General features: G+C 43.5%; 1 protein-coding gene across 9 annotated transcripts in view; it reads right to left on the bottom strand.

Moving 5' to 3' along the window:
* ILDR2 (immunoglobulin like domain containing receptor 2) overlaps positions 1-24,674 on the bottom strand; it is an 80,605-nt gene that overhangs the window by 25,056 nt on the left and 30,875 nt on the right. For 3 of the 9 annotated variants that reach the window (XR_012515072.1, XM_039459994.2, XM_074390033.1), the window contains exons 4-9: positions 19,609-19,665; positions 16,691-16,837; positions 15,408-15,584; positions 7,148-7,261; positions 2,813-3,029; positions 937-1,609 (exon numbers count right to left, since the gene is read on the bottom strand). Coding sequence is in view for 8 of the 9 variants with exons in the window: in XM_039459994.2 (XP_039315928.1) it covers positions 937-1,609; positions 2,813-3,029; positions 7,148-7,261; positions 15,408-15,584; positions 16,691-16,837; positions 19,609-19,665 (1,385 nt within the window). In the remaining variant the exon portion in view is untranslated. The remainder of the gene's footprint in view (positions 1-936; positions 1,610-2,812; positions 3,030-7,147; positions 7,262-15,407; positions 15,585-16,690; positions 16,838-19,608; positions 19,666-24,674) is intronic. The other 6 variants (XM_074390030.1, XM_074390034.1, XM_074390029.1 and 3 more) reach the window with 5 other exon arrangements.

The following is a 24,674-nucleotide window of genomic DNA, read 5'->3' as shown; positions in this document are numbered from 1 at the left end:
ATAAAATATTCTGAATTCCTTTAGAAGGGCTAATAATTGTGTCAAAACCTTTTTCTGTTCATATTCCTTCTCCTCATACTAATGAAAATGCCCAGCTTGGATTCATAAAAAACAGAATGGTGGGGAGGCAGGGTAATTGAGGAGGGGCAGAAGCAGTTGTGCTTAGAGAGTAGTCTCCAAAGCATGGGGGTCAGAGGCACTTGGTACCCACAGTGGATATTTGTGATTGTCCCCAACGTTTCTCTGAGGTCCAGGGCTCCCATTTTGGGGGCTGAGGGATGTAGTAGGCAGCTCTTGGCATTTTGAAAATAATAAAGTCTGTATAAGGCCACTTACAAAAGAGACAATGAACTGGGCACGGACCAAGGGATTTCCTTCGCATATATGACAATACAGTTTACACTCAATAAAACGTCAAGGGAGAACAGACATGAGTTGTCCTTTGCAAACAGCAGTGGCTCTTAACCTTCTGTGGGATGTGGATTCTCGGAAATCTCATGCAAACTCCTGCCCCAAGCAGGGCTGGGGAGGAATACACACAGAAACTTGCATTGAAGATGTGCGCAGACCTCAGAAGCCCACCTAAAGGCCGGTAGTGGTGATGGCTCCCGGAATCGCTGGCGCTAAGCGCTTCTGAGCTGGTTAACTACCTAATGCTCCGTGTTAAACCACCTACACGCCTACTACTTTCTGCCTGTTTTTCACCTCTCCCGGCGCATGCTTCCTTCCTTCATCTGGCCCCGGACAGAACGAGGTTGAAAAAGCGACCGGGCCTAACGTCCGCATTCAAACTCCCTCGGGCAGGCCCTGGCAGCCTCTCCAGGCCGCGGCCTCCCGCCTCGCCACCTCCCCGGCCCGGGACAGCAAGGCAGCCCGCCCCGCCCCGGCGGCTCCCGCTCAGCCCCCTCCGAAGAGGGGCGGCAGACGCGGCCTCACGGTTTTCTTGGCGGGCTCCTTTTTCCTCCTCTTCTCCGAGTTGCTGTGGTAGGGCAGGTCGCGGCCACGGTAGGAAGGGCCGCGGGTCAGCTCCAGCTCGCTGTAGGGCGGCAGCGCGTCGTCGGACGCGTCCTCCTGGTCGTCCTGGGACGAGCTCGCCTTGTAGGTGCCGGGCGGCGACCACGCGTAGTAGGAGGCGCTGCGCGGCCCGAGCTGCGCGCTCCGCTTGGACGGCGTCTCCAGGCTCCCGCCGCGGCTGGCGCCCTCGGGCCGCGGCTGGCGCTCCCGCGTGCCGCCCAGGTACGAGTGGTCGTACTTGGGCGCGGTGCCCGGCGTGCGGCTCACCAGCCGCGGCAGGTGCGCGTCCTCGGCCGGTCTGCGGCGCGCGGGGCTGAAGGCCCAGCCGCGGTCGGCGTCGGTCAGGGGCTCGCGGCTGCGGCTGCGCTGGCCGTAGTACTCCTCCAGGGAGTCGTCCTGGTAGAAGCCGCCGTGCGCCCGCGACTCCGAGCGCTCGAAGCGGCTTCCGCCCCGCGCCTCGTGGCTGTTGCCGTCGCCGTGGCGGGGCCGCTGGCCATAGGAATCAGCGAAGGCCGCCAGCTCATCCATGGAGACCGCCGGCACCCCCGTGGCGAAGTTCTTCCGCGACAGCATCTCAGACTTGGAGCGCGGCTGGCTGCGGGCAGAGGAGGGTGGGGTCAGACGGCCCGTCCTCCCCCAAGCTTGAGGCCGGGAGTTCGAGGCTGAGCTCCGAGAGCACCCATCGTGTCCTGGGGCCGCGCTCCGGAGACCTCGGCCCCAGCCTCAGCTCTGCTCCAGGCTGGATGAAGCATTCCTGGCTCCTCTCATACCCCAGAACGTCAAGTGGGGACAACGGGGTCTATCTCACTCGTGTGCCAAGCATCAAAATGGGGTTTTGTGGGTAGAAAGATTGTGTCCTATAGAATACCGACACACCGTGGGGCCGCCTTCTGGTCATTGTGTTGTGACCTCTGGTCGACAGCCACACGTCTCACTCCACCCTCAAAGCCAGCGCAGGTGTCAGTACAACAGTTGTGGTCCCGGGAGCCCCTGTAATGTGTGGTGACACACAGAGAGGTCTTTCCCCCCTGTCAGAGCCAAGGGCCAAGTTACCTACTGGGACAGGCGGGGAGAGGGACCCTTGCAATTTGTAAAGGAAAGGCAGTATCTACTGTCTTCTAAGGCAAAGGACAGACGAGTGGTGAAGGTGCTATTTAGGGGGAATAGCAAATCTTAGCCTACCACAATTGTTGGTCACATTACCTGGGTAAGTGCCTTAGCACCTGGAAGTTTCTATTTTTCCAGCTTAAAATGGGGACTTTAATAGCTGCCCTTTAGAGTTATGACAATTAAATGCAAGAGAAGTGTCTGGCATTTTACCTTTCATATACTAAATGATCAAAAATGAGAGAGAGGGCCAGGCACAATTACTCATACCTGTAATTCCAGCACTTTGGGAGTCTTGAGGTGGGCATATCCCTTGAGCTCAGGAGTTCGAGACCAGCCTGGGCAACATGGCAAAACTCTGTCTCTACCCATCCCCCTCAAAAAAGATGGAGATAATGGGTGGGATTTTTTAGAAGTTATAGGATAAAATATATGAGAAGAGCAGAGATAGGTTAAGGTTCATTAAAGAGTCTAGGGGACCCATTTCAAAGGTCTTGAATAGTTACTTCTACACATGTTGTCATAAGTGTTTCCTGTCTTGACAAATGTGAGAGTTCAATATCTTGTAGAAAGAGAGATGTGTTAGGATAACCTGGAATGGGAGACAGAGATGCAACTGGATGGCATCTACCCTGCCTTCCAGCTCCTGCCCCCTCACACCCAGACCAGACCTGCCCCTCACAGCCATCACCTGTGCCTGAAGCTCTCCCGATCCTCTTTGTTATATTCCATGGCTGAGGGCCCGCGGCTTGCCCCACTGCTGCCTCCCATGACACCTGACCAGTAGTCAGGATTGCTCTCCAAGTCCCCAGACACCGGGAACTGCTTGCTTCTCATCTGATGGAAAGACTGGCGGAAATTGCTGTCCTCGTCATGTAGGGAGCTGAGTTCTGAGATGGTGTTGTTATCTGCAGGGACAAAACCAGGCATGATAGAGCTTTCTATGTGTTACTCTGTGTTAGTCAGGAAGAGAATCCTGTTAAGGGCGGAGACCCTAGGTCCCAGGAAACTCCTGCCTCATTCCTGTCCAGGGTGGGTTGTAAACCTGAACTAGTGGTGTTTGTATTCTTAGCGCAGCAGGAATTGGCTCCAGTTTGAAGCCTACTTGCTTACAGAGCAGGAGGTTCCTACATGTTCTGTTCCTGGAATAGGAGAACAAGTTTGTTATTGTTGCACCTAAGGCAGGCTTTCCAGAACACAGCTCTCTGCTGCTGGCCTTCTCCTAGTACATCATCATCCTTGTTCAAATGTTTTCTTCTTCCTTTATAATTCTGTGATGAGCTGTGTTGATCCCAGGCATGTTAAGCCAAAAGCAGAAAAAGAGAGACAGAAGCACAGAGCACAGCATCTTCCTTACTTCTGGCCCAGTCCTAAGATGGGCCTTCAGAGCCAAGCCTGCTACATGCCGTGGAGGTACCACATTCTGGCCTCCTTTGGCTGTGGTCCTCCCCACAGAGCAAGAAGTCCATAGAGTAGTTGAACAGTCAAGGGGAAACATGTTCCTAGTGTCCATATACACCCTGCCTGGCCCATGCTCATCTAGGAACCTGGAAGATGCTGCCCAAGTAGAACCAAGTCTACTTCCAGGACCTGGGCAGACCTCTTCCCCTTCCCCCAAAAAGTTTTCCAGGGGTATGTGGCCATGAGTGGTTAGGCCAGCAGTTTGGAGGTACAGGAAGAAAAGTAGGCTGTACTTACACCTGTGGGCCTGTACTTATACTCTGGCCCTAGCCCAAAACTGGGGGTATCTAGTCACAGCTTTCTCATTTCCTGAAGTGGCCTAAGTAGCTTTTTGCAAAAGTTCTTGTGAATACGGACCAGAATCACAGTCTCGAAAGGAAAAAATAAACAAAAACTCAACTATTTATTTATAAAACTTTGCAAGGTATTGAATTTCATTGTACTTAAAAACGAAATCTACCGAATCTATTTGCAATGTAACTGAATCCATTTGTTTTCTAAAATCCTTTAATTAGAACTTCAAAATATTATCAAAAATAGCATTTACCAAATTTCAGGCCTAGCTGTTGAGTGAGAGGTAGGCCAAGATAAGATCTGGAAATGTGTGTCTCAGATTCCCTCAACTTTCCCTTCTCGCTATCCCCAAGAGTACTTGGAGGACCAGGGGATTTTTCCACAAAGATGAGGGAGGGCATCCCAACACAGCCGCCTAGTTCTGTTTCATCAGGGACACAGTGTTTACCATGAATGCCATTCAGATTAATCATGCCATCAGTTGATTTTTAATTATATTTAACTTTTAACTTTTTCTTCCATCTAAAAAGAAGGGACTATGCCTATCTTAAGGAAAATAACTCAGATACTATTAATTAATAAAATCTAGAACTTTTCCTTTCTCATGATCCCCATGAATTCTAGTACACAAAGAAGAGGCCTTTAAAATGCACCAAATGACCCTACTGGAAAATTGCGTGATTGGCTCAGAACTTTCCTTAAACTTCAGGGAATACTTGACCTTTTTCATTTCTCTAGATAGTGAGGACGATCTATGTTTCACTATTCACAGTGATGGATTGTCTAAGTTGTATATTGTGCTAAAATTTCTGCCAGATTGAACATGAACATCGACTTGTCCCCATCTCACAAACATCCATAATGTAACTCTAGGATAGGGATAAGCAAACTTCTTTTTGTAAAGGGCCAGAGAGTAAATATTTTAGGTTTTGCAAGCCATATCGACACAACCATTCAATTCTGCCACTGTAGCATGAAAGCAGGCATAGATGCAACGTTAGTAAACTGGTATGGCTGTATTCCAGTAACCTTTATTTATAAAAATAATAGGATGTGGGTCTGGGCATGGTGGCTCATGTCCATAATCCCAGCACTTTGTGAGACCAATGAGGGAGGATTGCTTGAGCCCAGGAGTCTGAGACCAGCCTGGGCAACATGGTGAGAGCTTCATCTCTATTTAAAAAATAAAACAATTAGTTGTGCATGATGGCACATGCCTTTGGTCCCAGCTACTGGGGAGGCTGAGGTGGGAGGATCCCTTGAGCCGAGGAAGTTGAGGCTGCAGTAAGCTGTGTTGTATTCCAGCCTAGGTAACAGAGCAAGACCTTGTCTCAAAAAAAAAAAAAAAAAAAAAAAGAAGTGAAACATATTTGGCCCAGGAGATACAGTTTGCTGAGCCCTACTCTAGGACTTCCCAGACTAAAAACATCCCAAAAGCAACCCCCCATTTAGAAGGGCAAAGCAAGTGAGGACCCTACTGGCTAGCAAATTCACGAGCCTGGACCTCAAACTCAATTCTTAACAGAACCTATTACTCTCCTGCCCCAACCTGAAGCCGTGAGATCCATTTTATAATGAGATTTCAAGATTGCCCACTTCTATAATCCACCCCATAGTTTACTGTGTTTTTCAGGGATAGGACCTCTCAAAATAAACAGTATTCCTACTTTATCTCTATGTAGTTATTGTAAAATTAACTTTCAGGTTTCAGGAGATGAGGGTTCCAGTTCTGGCACTGGCACTGAGTACTGGTACTTGTTACTTTTCCTCTCTGCCTTAGTGAGGGGATACATTCAACAACCTCAGAGTCTCTTCCAGCTCCAGCATTCTGAAGTCCTATTAGCTAGAAGGCTGTGGTCTCTGAACAGAAACTGCTGTTACAGCCATGGAGCCATCCACAGTTGACTCAAGAGTTTCTTGTGGAAAGAGCACAGGACTGGGAATCAGAAGAGTTGGAATCTAGTCCTAATTGTCACCGCATCCCTAGGCTTCTGTTTCCTCATCTGTACACTACAAAGGTTGACGTGGGCCATGTCTAAGACCCTCTTGGACTGTAAGAATCCATTACCTTATGACCATTAAGCCCATAGAGACCATTTTAATCAAGTAGAGAGACAGGAGACATCGCCTAAACCAGAACTGATCCTTTAGTTTTAACCTTAGCTGTTAACTTTTTCCCCTGAACTGTGAGATTCGCAGATTTCCTTCACAGACTCCTCTGTGGTCCCTGACTCACTCTGTCTCTGGCCCTTTACAGGGATCCATGACAACATTGTTACAACTAGCTTGTCAAGTGCAGTGACATCTGCATTCCTGACATTCCAATCTGGAAATGGTCTTTTTATAGTCGGTATGGTGGGAGGAGACAGCTATGGATACAACGCAGACAGGATGAATTTAGAATTGCAAACTGGGTGGAATATGTTGTCCTTAATCTGAATAAAGCTCCTCTAGTCTGGGACTGTTTCCCCAACAATTCCGTCAAGTATCTTGTTAGTTCCAAGAAGAGGAGTTAAAGAGAGAGCATAATGACCTCACTTCCACACCCGCCAGCACCCTCTGATAATCGGCTTGTCCATACGGGACCTGCTTGTGTTGTCTCCCATGATAGATGGTAATTTGGAATCCACCCCAAGAATCAACTGTGTCAACCACAAAGTATCCAAGGGCTGGGGGTGAGTTAAGGGTTGGGGCCCTGCCACCTGACTTAGTATTCAAAACGTTCTTTTGACAAGAGGAGCAGCCTCTTTGCTTGCCCTTTAACCTCTGTTGTTTGGCATCTTCGAGGAGCGACAACCTCTTTTCTCCAGGTTCATGTGCCAGCCTTGTTCTTTCACTTTCAGGAGGCCTCCATGTAGCGAGTTGATGGTTGGGCTGTCCAAGGCTAAGGTGCTTCACGTTGGGAAAACTGATACGCAAGCTTCTACATCTTAAGACATTACTTTGAATATATTTTAAAGGGAGTAGAAGGGAGACTATTTTAACAAAGCATCCCAAACCCCAGGATAACAACAGCCCCAGAAATACTGAGTGCCCATTGCGAGAACCAACATAAACCAAAGTGCTACAGAATTGCTCTACTCCTCACAGCAGAAGACCTTTTTTTCCCCCCTCTGTGTAATGGGAGCTACTTTCTTCAGTAGTGTCACGAGCACCCCTGCTAGTTCTAAGCCTGTAAGCTCAGGGCTACCCAAGTTTGGTGACCCCCAAGCCCCTTTACATACTAACTCCTGCATAACGCACAGATCACAGAAAACTAACAGATGCTCACATCTGCCTCTCATCCTTCTGGCTGGATCAAACTGAGCCAGCTCCTTCTCAACATAGTACAGGACCTTCATGGAGTCTCTCTCTTTGTCAGCCTGGATCCGGTAACCTTTGCGAACTGTTGAGAAAAGCACAAGAAGGTGAACTGAAAAAGGAAAATACCAGGGGAAGGAGGCCTCCATTTATTTTACGAAATAGAAAATAGGGTTTCTAATTATAACAACTCTTTTTGAAATCACCCAGAAATAACAATCTATATTTATACATATGGGGCCATATCTGTTATCCCCTTTATCAGATGGTGCCACTGGAATGGAGGACCTAAAGGTCAACAACAAAATTTCATTACAGTCTATTTTTAGTCATTTATTAACCTCTGCTTCCTATCTTTCGACCTCCTACAGCTCCACTTAGCACTCATCTTCTCAATGCTTCTGAGTTCCATTGGAGGAGAGTGTTCACACTAAAAAAAGACCACTTTCTAGGTTGAGGACATGCGTCACTCTACCATCTGAGGATCACACCTTCACTTTGTGGGAGCACAGGTAACTTTAAAAACAACAACGACCTTGACAAGTTGGCTTGAAAGCTTTGGGTTACCTGGAAGATTGTACAAAAATTCCTTAAACTGAGTTGTGTATAAGAGCTAATATTAATTTCTAGACCATATACATAGTAGTACAAAAACAAAATTCAAACTATGTGGATTTTTAATTATGGTTCCATTTTATTTCTTTAGCATTTTCCTTTTAGGAAAAGGAATACTGTATTTTAGACATGATTAATTCCACCTGCTGCTATGCAGTTACAAGCAGCTGTTATTTTGGGGGCTTAATAAAAAACAAAACTAAAGCAGGCGCAAGAACATCTCCTACATCCCTATCACTCATCTTGTCAGAGGCAAAGGCTGTTTAAGCCCCATATCACTTAAGCATGAGTCTAGCCCAATACCAGCCCCCAGAGTGATTGATACCAGTGGGCCTAATGCACAGATAAGAGAAAGAAGAAAAAAATGAAAGCGAGAAGGGAATGATGGGATGGGTACAGAACAGTAATGGTAATTAGACAGTACTCACTGGGCACTAAAAATGTGCTAGGTACTGTGCTAAATGCTTTACATGGACATCTGTTCCTCAGAACCACCTAAAACAGTATTGTTTTCAGCCACATTTTATGTTTGAGAAAATTTGGGGTCAGAGGGGTTTCATAACTTGCCAAGGAAAAATTAGCAGTGCCAGGGCTGGAATCATGTAGTCTGATGGAAGCTTAAACATATTGGGGCATCTTGCCTCTCTAGAGTCTAGGAAGAGAGGTAGTAAGAAGAGACAGTGAGAAAGATAAGGAAGGAAAGTCCGGAGTAAGAAATGCTTTAGCTATGCCATGGGTTGTATGGTCTGCAACCAGCTAGCTGTTCAAGACTTTTCAATGGGATGTAAGCTAGTTACCTAAAGCCAACATTTCCTGTTCCCAAAGTGGGGCAAACACCATAAAGAAACCACATGACTGCATGTAAATCCAGTGAAAACCCTGTTGTGTAGCGTCTGGCCATGTTACCTGACTGTGGACAAAGCCCTCCCACACAAGCTATTTACATGGAAGATTAAAATATAAAATTCCATAGCACTCTAACTGTAGCCCAAGCACTAAAAACAGAAGTCACCCACACACCCATTTGCAGGTGCACTGATTTTCTATATGAGACTATGCTGGGCAGTCCACATTCATCTCAAATTGTGGAATTACTAAGAAAAAGAATTAATGAATCTGAGCACACACTTTTTAGTGGCACTTTCTCCCAGAAGTTAAATCCATAATCCTTGCATGGAAGCAATTATTAGCAAAAATAATTTTATTTATCAAGCTAAACATTCTTCCATCTCTACAGAGGCATTTACAGAGTCATACAGACAGTTCAATTAAGATGCAATTATCCCATGGAACTGCAATGTCTGTTCTGGAGGCAGTTATGTCTGATGGATGAGGCTCCGGCCTGGGAAGCAGGGAACAGGGCATCTTGTAGCATGCTGTGCAATTTATTGAGGGACCTCAAACAAATGATGACCTATCTAGGACTCAGTTTTCATGTCTATAAAATGCCATGAATACTTCCCAAACTTTAAATAATCTCTTAACGATGAGAGGACAACCAAGACCAAATCAGCGGAGCACTTTGACTTCTCTGTAATTATCAGGAGCAGCTCACATGCCGCCTCAGCCAAAGGGCTTTCTTTGATTCTCACAGCTTGAAAAGTTCTGTTTCTCCCTCTCTAACTTACAAATCACTCAATTTGAATTTTATTACAGTCCTTAATATATTCTAGTTTGTTTAAGTTATCTGTATAAATGTCTAATCTTCTCAAAGATTCCTGAAGGGAAAGAATCCTTATGGTTCTGGATCTCCATGTGCCTAAAACCATGCTTTACACATAGTGGGGAACTTATAAAATGTTTGTTGCATGCTTCCAGCCTGGGAATTGGGGCAGGGTTAATGGTTTCTTTGAAAAGTTTATTTTCAGTAGAGTTTTTTTCTCTAGACTACAAACTTCCTGAGGATAAGGACTAGGTCTCTGTTCATTTCTGTATCCCCAGCACCTAGCATAGAGCCTGGCACATTGTAGACATTTGAAAGATGTGTGTTTGTAATGAATGAAGGAATGAGTGAATGAGGAGAAACTGGGAATAGAAACCATATTGTAAGAGATTACAATGTATAGCAGTTGAGGCCATATGGGTGGTTTATTGGAGATTTTTGACCAGGAAGGGAAAGGCTTGGATCATAGCAAAGTTTAGGTATCATGATTATTGTTACTATTGTCAATTATTTTTTAAGTAAGGAAAACTAGCTTGTCTGGGCATTATGGAAAGGGCCTACTCTACTTGCAGCTGTGGTTTTATCCAGGTGTTCTAATATGTGAAGCACTGTTACAGTAATTCAGTAATACTGAGCTAGAGGTCATGGGGGATGGGGCCCACAAAGTTGTTGCTATATGGAACAATGTACCAGCTGTGCCCTGGCAGAGAGAGATGGCCAGTGAGAGATGGCTGCTACCCTGAGCAGCAGCTGGAGAATCCTCAGTTAATTGCCACTTGGACTAGAGCATAGTTTTCTATGTCATTATAACAAATTACACTCCTCATTATGATACAGATTTGATTGTGTATGCATAGGTTATGATGTCCCTGAAAAGTTACAGTAACCATTTATAGCCTCAAATGAAGATGATAGTTTTGCCTTCAGTACTGGCATTATAAAGAGACTCCACTGTACCAGATACTTTTAGCCTTGACTTCTTAGTCACAGCAGCCCATGACTTCAGAAATCTAAATTCCTCTAATTTGTCCAAAAAAAAAAAAAAAAAAGACAGAAGCAAAGTTTTGAAGTTTTGATCTTTTGACTTCAGGAGTATCATCCATTTGGTTTCAGTAGCTAAAAACCTAGGCAATTCTTTCTCCCTTTAAAAGGTATTGGACTTTTTAAAAAATGGTAAGCCACAAGTTGAAATACACTAAACTATTCTCTGATCCTGGTAGAATCTGGCTCTATGTCACATACATTCTGAGGAGGATAAGAAACACCAGAAAACCCTTCCTGGTCCCTCCTCTCCAAGGATGAGGTTTTCCTTTCTGAGCTGGCATCCTGGATCAATCTTTTCATATACTGCCTTGTATTATTTACTCATTTTATTTCTACTTACAAGCCTCCAGCAACCACCTGCTAGACTGTAAATTCCTTGAGGGCAGGTAAAATTTGTAGGCATTCATTAAATTTTTCTTGATTTGAAAGCAAATAGCAATGGTGTCAGATTGATTTTTATCTGTAATTTGTCTGAAGATCAGAGAACTCTCTGGGGTATGTGGTAATGTTTTAATAATAAATGTCCTAGACTATTGGCCAAAGTTCAGCATATTTGGAAAATGGCTTTTTTCCTAGTGATGTTTCAGTTTAGGATCAACGGATGATTTATCTGTTTTCAAGTTCAATCTGCCCCAAGTCCTTTGGTTGGTGTGGTTCTTCATACTTCACCTCCTCTAATTTATTAGCCTTGCCAACTTCGATTTTACTGGAGAAGGGATATTGGGATATTCACTTTGATGCCAAACTATAATTTAAAAAATTCTTATTGTTAAAGGATTTGTGCTGAACTTTTGACCCCATTGAAGCTTAGGCAGTTTTCAGCTAAGTTCCCCATTACAACCAAAATCCAACTTATAAAACTTGCAAAAGAAGTCTCTGAGGCAGATACTCATGGATATAGCCTTGTTCTGCATGTCCTATCTTAATAAGCTAAGTAAAGCTGTTTATGGATGATAGAACAGCTGCCAGATTCCACCCCCAAGGTGACAGCAGCTCAGCTGTGGGAGAAGTGATTCTTAAAATTTGCATATTCTCTGTATACATACAGTAGGCATATATATAGATACACATCCTTATTAATTTTGAAAATGACATTTCAAAACTCTACTTGCCTACTCAATTCTTTTGCATGAAAAATGGGTGGAGGCCAGGTAGATGTGGAAATAAAATGGATTAGAGCGAAGCAGAGTAGATGTGGAAGCACCAGGTGGGAGATAATTCTGTTAAGCAAGATGGGAGGTAATGGCAGCATGGACTAGGGCAGTTTCAGGAGAGATGGAAGAAGAGAAACCAACCTAAGGTTATTTTGAATTACAATCTAAAGGACTTGGTGACCAGATGGATGAGGGAAGAGGGGGAGAAAGAAGGGATAAGGATGAAGGCTCTGCTTCTGGTTTGGGCTAAAAGGTGGACAACGGTGCTATCAACTGAGATGAGATATGTAGAAGCTGGTTTGAAGTGAAGCAGCAGCAGATTAATTCAATTTCCTAGGGGCTAAGGTTGAAATGCCTACAAAACACCCAGGTGGAGATGTCCAGAAGACAGCTGGATATGTGATATTGAGGAGCAAAAAAAAACAAGGCTGGAGATAATGATCAGAAATCATCAGCATATAGATGATGATTGAAGTCATAGGAGTGAATAAGATTTCCCAGGGAGAAGACCTCAAACAAAACAGGAATATCTGGAGGTGGTATAGTAGAAGAATGGCCGGCATGCACAGAGATAGGTAGGAAAAATGACCAAGTACAGTGCTGAGAACAGCAAGGAAAGATGAGTGCCTCAGAGTGGCAAATGCTTCTGAGAAGTCAAGGGAGGTAATGACTGAAAAGCATCCATTCAATCTAGCAATCAGGCAATCTTAGCAAGAGCTGGTCTCTGGAGTGGTGAAAGCAATAGAAAGATGGAAGGGAGCCGGGGAGTTGGTGAGAGCAGAGGGAAAGGAGATATTTAATATTCAAACTCTTTCAAGGATTTTGGCTGTGAAGAAGAGTAAAGGGATAGGAAAGCAACATCCAAGGACAGGTTTTTACGAATTGTTGTATTTTAATGGGAGAGATTTTAGCATATATTGAATGCTGATAGGAAGAAGTTACTAAAGAAGAAAAGAATGGAGATGTGAGGTGGGAACAGGGTGGATTGTGGGTATTCAACAAAGAGAGAGCCTTGACAAAGCTGAAAGGGACGATCCAGAGCAGCACAGGGGCAGGCAGACTTGTTGGACGGTAACAAAGAAGGTCTCAAGGCGCTGCCATGAACAGGAGGAGGGACTAGAGTGCCTCTTACCTATTCCATTTGGGAACCAACTGGCTACACTACATATAGTTCATCAAAGATGCCCTTTACAACCACACAGGGTTCGAAAGGCTACTGTGTACAGATATAATCTGAAAAATTACTGTTGCGAAATAATTACCCTAAAATTGAAGTAGTATATAAATATAAAATAGGATAAATTTACATTTTTGTAAACTAACATTTCTTAACATTTTTAAGGTTCTTTAAATAATAATCTACATGGAACACTGGCATAAGCCACCTTTGCTAAAGTAAGATTAGCCAGACACCATCACTAATACTCCCCATGGGACCATGAGTACAGAAGTGTGCCTGGCAGGGATCATGAAGAAGTCTGTCCTGGTTCCACCAGCCAGACCGTGACAGCATGGGCCAGACTAGCTGCGGTCGACATTGATTGCTACCTGTTCTCTTTTTCCTTGCTAACAAAACCCTGATCACTTCCAAAGTAAATAAATAGTTGTTCAGGCCTAAGCAGTGAGTCGTAAGGAGCTCAAGCCAATTTTGTTTATGAATGGGCATAAGCCCAGTTCTTTCTGATAAAACTAAAAGAAAAGGTCTGCCAGGAAAGTTTTTCCTTACTCTTGAGAAAAGCAGCATAAGGAATAGAATACCATTTTCAATCTCTGAATGTGCTTAATTACCTGGAACTATGCAGTCATCAAGAGATCATGAGGTGAGCCAGCTGAGGAGGACAGGGGATGTGCTCAGGATAACAGAACTAAAGACAGAAGGAACTAGCTCCTTCAGGGCTGCCACCCAAACTGTTCTATTAACCAACTCTGGAACTACCTTACCTTGACATTCTTGTTATGTGAAATAATATATTTCCTATTTTAAAGCCACTTCTAATTACAATTGGTTAGTATGTCAGAATGAGACCAAAATGGTTGAAGTGCAACAAAGAGGAATTGGAAAATGATTGAAAACAAGAGAGAGCAAGTATTTTCTCTTCTATGAATAAGAACAGTTTTGTTAGATAATCCGTTAAATAAAACATAAGGGGAAAAGGATTCTGGTGGGACGAAAGATTAGAAAAAAGGCAAATAAAGAGTATGAGATAAGTTCCATTAATGTCTCTTTTGCCCACGTCATCTTTCATGGAAATGGACTATATTATCTTTATCTCTCTAATTCCCTGTGTGTCACTGATCATTAACTTTTACTTCTCAGTCTGTGACTCATTCTGTATCAGATGTCACAATTCTACTAATAGCTCCTGGGAGAGGAAAATACAAATCCTAATTACTCACTGAGGATATCAACTCATTCTAGTCAGGCACGGGCAGCTCATTAGGTGGGCTAGATACCTTTCCCCACCTCACACTGGAGGCGGTCCAGATACCTCTAGGGAAGAAATGTCTGTTTTACCAACTCCAGCAGCTCATCTACATCTAGGGATTTAAAAATCACCTTCTAAATCTATAGCACATTCAATCCTAACCTTCACTACCTTGTAATCCTGTTCAAATGCCTCCAGAAGAGCCATATTTTAACGCCCCTCTACCTGCCCACCCTACCCTGCCCCTCTACCTATACCTCCTACCTGCCTATAATCACAAATTAATAGTGCCTCAAATGGGACTAACCTTTGCCTGAATCAGCTCTCCTTACCACTTATTCCATTTTTGTCTATGATCTAGACAACCTGGGGTCATCCTGAAGCCTCCTTTTCCTTCATTCCCCAATAACTCATTGTTTCTTTCAAAGTGTCTCTCAGCTTTACTCACACATTTCACTCCCATTGTCTCCATCATAATCTAGATACATATCTCAATCAATTCAACCATACCTTAGCTCATGGTCTCTGGCTCCACTCTCTCCCACTTGCCACTCCCTTTGCCATGGTGCCACCTCTGCCCTCAGGAGTCTGTCCACAGTGGCTCTCGCACCAAGGCCCACTCTTCTGGAGGGGTTTCAAGGCCCTCCCCAATCTGGCACCATCATATCCTTCTACCTTCTAATCAATCCAACAAGTTGGACACTGTCACATACTCATACTGTTCTCCCACCCAGCTCTGGGATTTCATCATGCTGACCTTCTCACTTAAGGTGCTCAGTATCCCCTGAATGGGCTTTCCTAAATCCCATTTATTCCTCTAGGCCCAGCTCAAATTTCAACTCCTCCCAGAAGATTCTGTAACCAGTCCAGCTCTTTCTTCTTCGAACTGATTGTCTTTAGCATACTCTTTAGCATCTGATCGTCTAATAAATGTCCATTCTCTCCCTGACCAGGCCATGCTGCTTGTCAGAGAAACCATGTCCTGCACTTCCTGCAGGCCCTCACAGTACTAGTGGACTCCTGAATACCAGGTAGGGATGAAACAACTATTTACTAACTGAATAATCAACATTCAAGGGATAGCTTGTCTCTTTTCTTAGAGTTTTAGTAATTGAGGAGCCTAAGAAGGCAGGCATCAGCAATGCCCTACAGCCCTTGGGAAGCCTGACATGTACCCCAAAAGCTATCTGACATAGCTGGAAGGATCCCATTTCTGTAATGGAGACAACTATTTTCCAAAGACTTATCACTGAACTGTTCTGAACAACAAGGAATCGCTGTTGGGGCCCGAGACAAGCATGGGGCAGGGCAGTCTGGAACTACATTTACCACTGTGGCTTCCTCCAGTGGAGTCACTTGGTGCCAAGGGAGGTGGATGCGGCTTGTCCATCAGCATGCCAGATGAGGGGGCTCCTCCCAAAGGGACAGAGGGGATCGAGTAAGGGCCAGGGACACCGGAGACAGAGGGAGGGTACCCGGCCTTTGCTGCTTTCCCTGCTTCATACACTGTAGAGGGAGATCAAGAGCAAGAGAGATTACATTGTCCCACCCTCCACAACCCTCACACCAAAAATCCCTGAGGATGCACTTCAGGGAGCTCCTGTGTGTGTGTATGTGCATGTGTGTGTGTTTGTTTTCCAGAACTGAACTGATTCATCAGAATCACCTTCCCCCACTCCCTTGGACTCCTCCAGCTCCACCAAATGGCAACGACATAAGGACTTACAGTGTTTAGTACCTGGCAACTGAGTAATTAAGTGGTTCTCGGAGCTGTCACAGCAGCATCCCCAGTGACGACAGCAGCCCACTCTTACCCACACTGGACGTTGCCTGGGCCCCTCTGGATGCAGCCTAGCACAGGGACCACCCAGGGCTGCTTCAAGGAGGAGCCTGGACCTTCTCTTGAGAAGGAAAGCAAGTAATGGGCTTACACATGTTCCCTGCTCTGTGATTTCAAAAGCAGAGCAAATACCTGATTCATCCTAGAAACTGCTTTATTCCTGAAGATACTAAAGACCTGGTGTACCTACTCTTTCAAGATGTGTTTGGTTTATGGCAGGGGTACCAAACTTAATGTCTATATGGGCTTGGCCAGTAAGGTAAAAATGGTGAACCCCAAATGAGAACTAGGCCATACTGTGGCTCACATCATCATGGGAGTAAATAAAACAAATCTGTGGCTGGGTGGGTGCCCAAAGGCCACAGTTTGCACACTCTTCTTATATAAAAAGGAGGTTCTCTGCATGGGAAGGGAATTACCAGAGGAGGTTTCCTCTAGTTTGAATGCACCAGGGAGAGGAAACAGCTTTACCCCACAACCTCACCATGCCAAACCTGCCCTTCCATTTTATCAATAGTGTCCATAAGAATTCCAAATGCATGGAGTGAGAGGTATGGATAAGAAGTGTGGAGAGGTGTATTAAGGTGAGATGGCAAATGAGAATGATCATCCCTGAGGCCAGGGATGCCCAGCGGAGAAGAGAGTCTGGAATGACCAATTTTGGGGGTAGAAGGACAGGAAGTGGAGGAGGAACTCGGCGCACATAGCTGTCAGGTGGAGGGGTAGACATTTCTCTCAACTGCTCTGTCTCCCCACCGATCCCTTTACTCACAGGCTTGAGGGCAGCAGCAGGAATCTGGGCAGCATGGGCAGCGGACATAGCAGCAGCAGCTGTGAGGGCAGCACTGGCACCAGCAGATCCCCACCAGGACGAAGAAGAGGAAGATGCCCAGGAGCACCAGGCCAACAAACACCCACTCTAGAAGGATGTACAAAGAAATCCACATTCGAGGCAGCCCACCTCCAGGGCAGCGTGCACTCAGATTGGCATTTTCCTGTGAAAGGGGGAGAGGAGGAGGAACCTGGGGAAGAAAGCATCTCTTAATGGAGACAGAGCCCCAACACTCAAGAGGAACTCTGGGAGTGAGGAGTGCAGACACCCAGTCCCAGGGAATGGAGAAAAGGGAAGAAGGTTATCTAGGTCATGCTGGGCACACATAATGACCGGCACAAAACAATGTGGGGACTTCAGAGTCCTACACTGCGGAAAGGATTTACACTATTGACTGTAGCATTGGAACAAGGATGGGACCAGAGCTGAAAGAATCCTGGCTAGGGGGAGGGAGAACCTTTTCTGCTGGGCTATGAACTGGTGGGTTCTGTGAATACTTATTTTTTGTAGTCAAGTTAATCCTGCCTCTAAAAGTCTAAGTCCTAACGAAAAGGTCGGTATGTCTAGCGGCCTAGATATAGTTTATGGTTAGGTGGTTCCAGGCCCCTTAGGTATTCACCTGCTTTCCCTGCTGACTGCCCCTAGAACACCTTTCCTGTACTCAGCACCAGTGCTGAGACCCAAACCTTTTGATTCTACTGGGACAATAATCCATGGCTAGAGGAAGCTAGAGACGTGGTCTCCATAGAGAAGACACTGTCCCCATGCACAGAGAATGAGTTTGGTTTTATCACACTCAAGCTGCCCATGCTAGGCAGGCAGCCTCACCAAGGGCTCAAGTGGCTCTGAGCTTGGATAAATGGCAAGGCTGACATGTATATCTGGATATGTTTGTTAACTCTGCCGCTTTTCACAGTTTTGCCAGAAGCTGAATGTAAATTCCATTTCATTTGCCCATCCAAAAGATTAAGAGAAAGGAAACAAATTGCAATTGGCTTAGATAAAAATTACTGTGGCCCTCAGGTGACTTGTCTCAACATCATGCTTTAGAGACTTGGCCATAGGACCTAACTTCCCCCTGGAAGCCTGGGTAGACTGGGGAGAGTCATGCTTTCCTTTAAATGCCAAAAAGACTAAAGCAAGTCATTTTGTTTAAAAGCCATCTATCCCAAATCCCTTTACCACGAACCTCAAGCATACATAGTTTTTCTTAAATTTTGATTATTAAATATTCCTTCAATTAAATGGACATTCAGCTGGGAGCTTAAGAACATGACATTTTTATTACATAACGGGTTGTGTAATAATGGTTAACAAAATGACTTTGCATAGACCATAATTTCCTCAGAGAGGAAACAAACAACATGTTTCCTGAATGTCCCTCCTCACTAATCTTTTTGGAATACATTCAAATTAAATAGGTCAACCTCTATTCAGTGAAGGAATGGGAAGGCCTTGCCTGGCTAGAATGGCCTGGAGAGCATTCATGCCGAGGACAATTGATAGTTGAAGGCTTTGGCCTACGCCTTAGTAAAAACGCAATAATGTAACATAGCCTGAGATAGAAATGAGCTCTTGGGTTTAGATGAGCTGTATGCAGTGGCAGCTACAACTTGGGTCAAGCAGTCAAGAATAAGACTGGAAATTTATATGTGCGAAACAAAAGAATATTATCTGTGAAAGGATTCTTGGAATCAAAGAGAGGGAAATTTAGTCATATAGGGCCAGATATGAAAAACACAGTAAGTCTTTGTTGAAACTGGGAGATGTAACATCTAGTTTAAAGTACTGTAATGTAACATTGTTTGTGTGATAAACAAATGCTTATGAATTGAGTGAATTCTGGATAAGGGGATTACAAAGAGGCATATATTAGTGTCCTTGGGAGCAACATCAGTAAGAAGAATGTCTGTGCTTGGGTTGGCCACCTAATGGAAACAGACTAGAATTCTTACAAGAATAATTAGCGAAGCTCAATGGTGAAGACTCTGGATGTTTTTAAAAACTTGAATTAAGCTAAAAACCAATACTCAGGGATATTTTGTATCTCTTTTGTGATTAGGTAGCTCTTAAAACATTGGCAGAAACCCTCCAAGACAAGACTAAATCACCGCTTTTCCTACTGCTTGAGTTTAGATATGTTCTCTCCCACAGTTCATTCTTGCTTCTCTCTGTGCCTCCCTGACTTGTGGACCATAAAGCTGCACCAAACTGATGTTGGCTTATCTAGGCTAGTGCATTCAACTGAAGATATAAAAAAAGACAGAGATGTATATTTGTCATAGATGTCTTTCACATATGGTCCGTGGACCCCTAGGGACTTGAAGGGACTAATAAGCCCCTGAAATTGTGTACCAAGTAATGTTGGTCTGCAAATGAGTATTTTTCAAGGGAGGAGGGGTACATAGCTTTCCTAAGGTTTGAGAAAAAAGTTTGATCATGTTATAAAAGGCAATTCAGAGTAACACGGTTGTATGATAATGAATCGGTAAACATATAACTTAGGAAATAAGGAAGGCAGGTAAATACTGATTCTATTAAAAATACTTTTTTAGGTAAATGGGTACAGCTGAAATACTGAAATGGCATGGAGATTGCCAAAGAGCCTGCATGCCTGACACTGAAGAACTGGGTTGCCATCTCAGCCTATTTTTAATTATCGTTGTTCTCTTAAGGCCTAGTAACAGAAGGAATGCAATTTAAAAGCTCTTCCAATGGGTTTAGTTCATCTTGGAAAAGATCAGAGACATATAGACAAATGTGCGAATAAATTAAAGAAGCAATTAGTGACTAATGCAGAAGCAAGACAGATGGAATAACAGCAAAGCAAGCAAATAAAGAGTTAAATGACTGAATACCTGGCATAATCTCCACAGCAAAACTGGGCAAGAGATCAGCAAGCAGCCCTGTCCTGCCTAGAAGAAGTGGAAGGAAAAGAAGAAGGAAAGTGGTTATTCAAAAGAAAAATATAGCCTAAAGCCTGGCTCCAGCTGGTACCATCCATACGTGGGGCCATTAGAGCATGCTCTTTGCGGTATGGGAAGCGCGTCACTGAAGCTAGGCTGAGACAAGAGAAGGACTTTCTCTGTCAATCGTTGGCAGCCATCTAAGTGAACTCTGCACCTAAATTAAGCGGAAGCAGAAACAGAACTTTCTCTCCAACTATATATAGGAGGAGGAAATCTCTGCTTGAGCAGACTGACATACACTATCTCCATTCATTTATACATCCGTCTCCATACACTTCATTGGAAAGTCAAGCCCATCTGTATCCAAATGTTCAATCTACATTTTCATACATCCATACACAGTCCTATGTCCATATAAAAACAAAAGTACATATTTGGTTTTAACTCAGAATTATCTCACTACATGATTCTATTTGTGGCCTAAAGATATTTCAATGATTAGAATTTTCAAAGGCAAGGGAAAGATAAAACTAGATCAGTTACACATTCCTCTACACTCCTTCTGGCTTCAGAAATACACTGTACATATGTAGATGGTACGGCTTTTCCATATGGCACACACAGCTGGCATTATATGGACCCAAGTGCCTTCTGCATAATATGGCAGAGAAGCTTAAAAGCTGGAGTCAGAACAGGTGCCCCGCATGGGCTCTGAGAAGCAAAGAGCTGTGCAGGAAACAAGAGGCTGGAAGACATGAGGGAGCAGATTAGTCCACTTAAAAACTAGCCTGATTTACAGAAAGACATGAATGCTTCTCATATCAAGGTGAAGTCCTGTTATGAACTTCTGCCCCTGTACCAGATATGTCTACCACACTGAAGCCTTGCTAAGAAACTAGTAGTAATGTAAACAGTTAGCAAATTTCCCTCCTTTCAGACTTGTGATGATGGTAAAAAGTCACTGTAGCACCTAAACATGCAACTAAATTCTACTTCATTTAGGTACCTGACACATACCTCTAGAACAGCACCGTCCAATAGAAATATAAGGCAAGCAATGTGGATAATTTGAACTTTTCTAGGAAGTACGATAAAAAGTAAAAAAGAAACAAAGGAAATTAATGTGATACTATTTTTAGCTTATGTGACTATCACCAAAATACTGTCATTTCAAGGATTTAGTAGCCATGTGTTGCTACTGGACCGCACAGCTCTGGCAATCTGTTTCATGCCTAAAGATTTGGCTCATTTAGAAAACAACTCTTTCATGTTAAAGTTTGTTAAGGTGCATTAGAGAAAAGGTGTATAGTTCATATTTTGAATCTAAGGTCATGATTTGAATCTAAGGTCACTGGTCCCCTTCTCTATGAAGTCACCAAAGAAGAGAAGCTCTGACAAAGGTCAAAGAAAAGGGACTCCCCTAAGATACTAGGGAAGTATGCTGGAGCTGGGGCAAGATTTAGTGAGTGGAGTAGAAGGGGTCTTTGCTCTCTTTTTTTGACTCTCCTCAACTCCACAAGGCCAGTGTGGTAACGTGTATCCTAGTCTATGTGGGTGAAGGTCCCACGTTTAAAAAGCTAATGAGGACCAGAGTACATTCCAAGAATGGGTGACTTAGGGCAACTCTGCTTTTGGCCTTGGCAAAAAGAGCTTCCTTCTTTCTGTCTTCCATCTCATGCAGCTGACATGGTAAGATGGCTCTGCTGCTGCAAGGTCTCTTGGAAGGACAAGTAGGGGTCAAGTGGAACATTGGAAAAACGTGTCTTCTCAGGCTAGTCTTTGACCCAAGCCTTCAGATAAGACTAAGAGGTGCTCCTAAGGCTTACACAGTTCCCTAGGGAAGGAAACTAGTAAAAATTTGGGGCCAAAGTTTGAGAAAGTGATTAAGAGACAACATGCATTGGTCTCGTCTAAGTGTTCTCTGTAAAAATATCTCTTGGAAATTCAACAAAGTAATAAACAACTGGTCAAAGATTTGGGAATTTGGGCTCCTGGAGATCTCTTGAAGACCAGGCAATAATCAATAATCAAGAAGTCAATACATACTGTTTTTTAGCAATCCAGTTATCAGATACGTACTTGATGGTGGATTTTATTTTTTTTTCAATCTGCATAATTAGCACTTATAAATACATCTCTTGCTATATCTTGTAAAATCAGAAACTTTGCAAGTGTTTACTCTCTATTTCTGAAGCCTACCATGTTTTAAAAATCTCTGGATATGCTATGGTCTAAATCATCACTTAAATTCATGATAGAAATGTCATTGATGATTGATGACATAAGCTACCAATTTGTGGGCTCCTATAGCTAACTAACTGTGAAAACTAACTATAAAAATCCATATATTCAAGAGGATGTGGTACTCACACTTACTATACAGAGCATGTTATACTGGAAAAAGTAGTGGACTGGGAGTCAAGAGTACTTAGGGCAACTTTATTATTACTTCACTTGGTGATTACTACAGGCAAATTACTTTCCCTTTCTAGGTCTCGGTTTTCTCATTAGTAAAATGAAGGGGTTGAATGGAGAAGTTTATAAATAGAAAGACCATCTATCTTGGTTTGTCTAGGACAGTTGTGTTTTATACCTATGGTCCAGGTGTAATTTTTAATAGCATCCTTTTTTACTCTCAAAGTGTTCTAGTTTGGACAATTAATTACATGGTCACACTATTTATATCACTTTTAGTTCCCAAATCTTATGCTCAGTGATTGGAGTTAAAAACTTAAATATCTATAGGGACCAGCAGGTAATACATATGAGTGTAGCTGGCCAAATGTAATACAACAGGGAGCAGCTAAAGATGTCATTAGGGGGCTGCTACTAGTCACCTCCAGCCACTTGTGGCCCCATAGAAATGTGTCTTCAGGGTTTCAGATCATCCTATTATTCAAAATTTTCCGGGTCCCAGATTTTATGTGAAATACTCTGATTTTCAAATGTTGGCAACCAATTCAGTTTTTACAACACTAGATGAACCATACATAATATGTCTACAGGCTGTAGAGAACCCAGAAATCGTGAGTTTGCAACCTCTGAAGGCTATACACACACAGATACATTTATGGGAGGGTAAAACATAAAGCTGGATTTCCCCATAGGCTGTTGATGCTGTTCTAACATTGCTTCCACACACAGAATGATAGTAAATACAAGATCTAGTCACCTATGTTCAAATTAAAATTGGAAACAATGGTACTACACATCAAATTAGCCCTTCTTATTTCTAGGGAGCTAGAATGAGCACCATGGAAGAGCAATGAAGGAACTTGCTTTTTTTTTTTTCTTTAGACTTTTTTACTTTTGTAATTGAAAAAATTAAAATAAGGAAAGGGTGTATCAGACATATGGACAGGTGATTCACAAAGCTTGTCACTCTAACAGGAAGACATATATCGAGCTTCTCATTCTCCCTGAAGCAACAGTCAATAGCTGATGCATCTGAAGGTGAAGGCTTCCCATAATGCACCTGTGTAGTATTAGCCACAGGGTAGCACAGGTGATATGTGCAGTAAAGTGGGAGAAATTAAATATCTTCAGAATTCAGAACATAGTAGGAGTTTTGGGAGAGCAGACAATGCCAATATATCATGTCAACAGCAGAGACGGTGCAAAGCTCTGTAGCTTTTACACCATTACTTATATTTTATTGACACTAAAGGCATTTTAAAAAGTGGATTTATGTTGGAATCTTTTTTTTTTTTTTTTTTGAGACAAGAGTTTCGCTCTTGTTACCCAGGCTGGAGTGCAATGGCCTGATCTCGGCTCACCGCAACCTCCGCCTCCTGGGCTCAGGCAATTCTCCTGCCTCAGCCTCCTGAGTAGCTGGAATTACAGGCACGCGCCACCATGTCCAGCTAATTTTTTGTATTTTTAGTAGAGACGGGGTTTCACCATGTTGACCAGGATGGTCTCGATCTCTCGACCTCGTGATCCACCCGCCTCGGCCTCCCAGAGTGCTGGGATTACAGGCTTGAGCCACTGCGCCCGGCCTGGAATCTTATATTTCTGAAAATAGTCCACTTCCAGCTTCTTCCCTAACAATTCCTAAGAAACGTTATTGCTAGTTAGAAACGCTTTATCTTTTCTTCTATCACATTCAATGAAGGCCTGATCTTAGAGCATCTAAACAATTGCAGTAAATACATTCCAGATTTCAGCAGCACTTTACCAACACTTGTGAATCACTGTCATTCTTCCAGGATTCAGTTTAAGAGTGGCAATGACAAGTCACTTTAATGTCTGAGGAAAGGGTGGAAAGCAAGCCCTGGAAATAGAAGGCCACATTTGCTCTTTTCAAACCACAGCTCAAACTATCAGTGGAAAATACAGTTTTTACGTAAGCACTCAAACAGTTTTCCCCAAACCTTGCAGAATCTATCACTTTTAAGAAATTTCCACATGAATAAACCAAACGAATCAGGCATACTAATGCTTTGTACATGCACACACCCAAGTGCCAGTTTCATATCATACTGTCACAAACTCTGCAGTTAAACACATTCACACGCATTGGGTTGAATGATTAGAGTAGAAACATGCATTGTGAATAAAATAACTTACCTAGCTTACCTATAAAATTCCCTATTTCAGTTGTTTTCTGCCACTGCCACTTTGAAGTTATCCTCAATTGAACTCTTTGTACACATTCCTGCAAACCAGCTCACTGTTGGAATGTCTCTCATTTATTCATTCATCATTCATTCATTCAACAAAGAAATTTTATATTTAGCTAGACACAAGGGACAAGATGTGTTCCTTTGAGACACTTGAGAGGCTCACAGTCTGGCCCACGCAGAACTTGGCTTTAGTTATCTGCTTCTGTGTCACAAGACCTACTAAATCTTCCCGCCAAATTAGCTATCATCAGTCCTCTCTGCATTTTTGACATCAGGTTCTGCCTGGTCATGGGGCCTTTCCCTAGAGATCTAGTCCTTGCCTGGTTCCCCACTTCTACTCAGAACATTATCTTTGCACATTTCACAACAAATACCATGTCCTAGTGGCAT

The sequence above is a fragment of the Saimiri boliviensis genome, chromosome 19, assembly GCF_048565385.1.
Source record: "Saimiri boliviensis isolate mSaiBol1 chromosome 19, mSaiBol1.pri, whole genome shotgun sequence".
NCBI classification, from domain to species: Eukaryota; Metazoa; Chordata; class Mammalia; order Primates; family Cebidae; genus Saimiri; species Saimiri boliviensis.
Note: the sequence above shows the minus strand (reverse complement) of the source record. Positions and strands in the feature narration are given on the sequence as shown.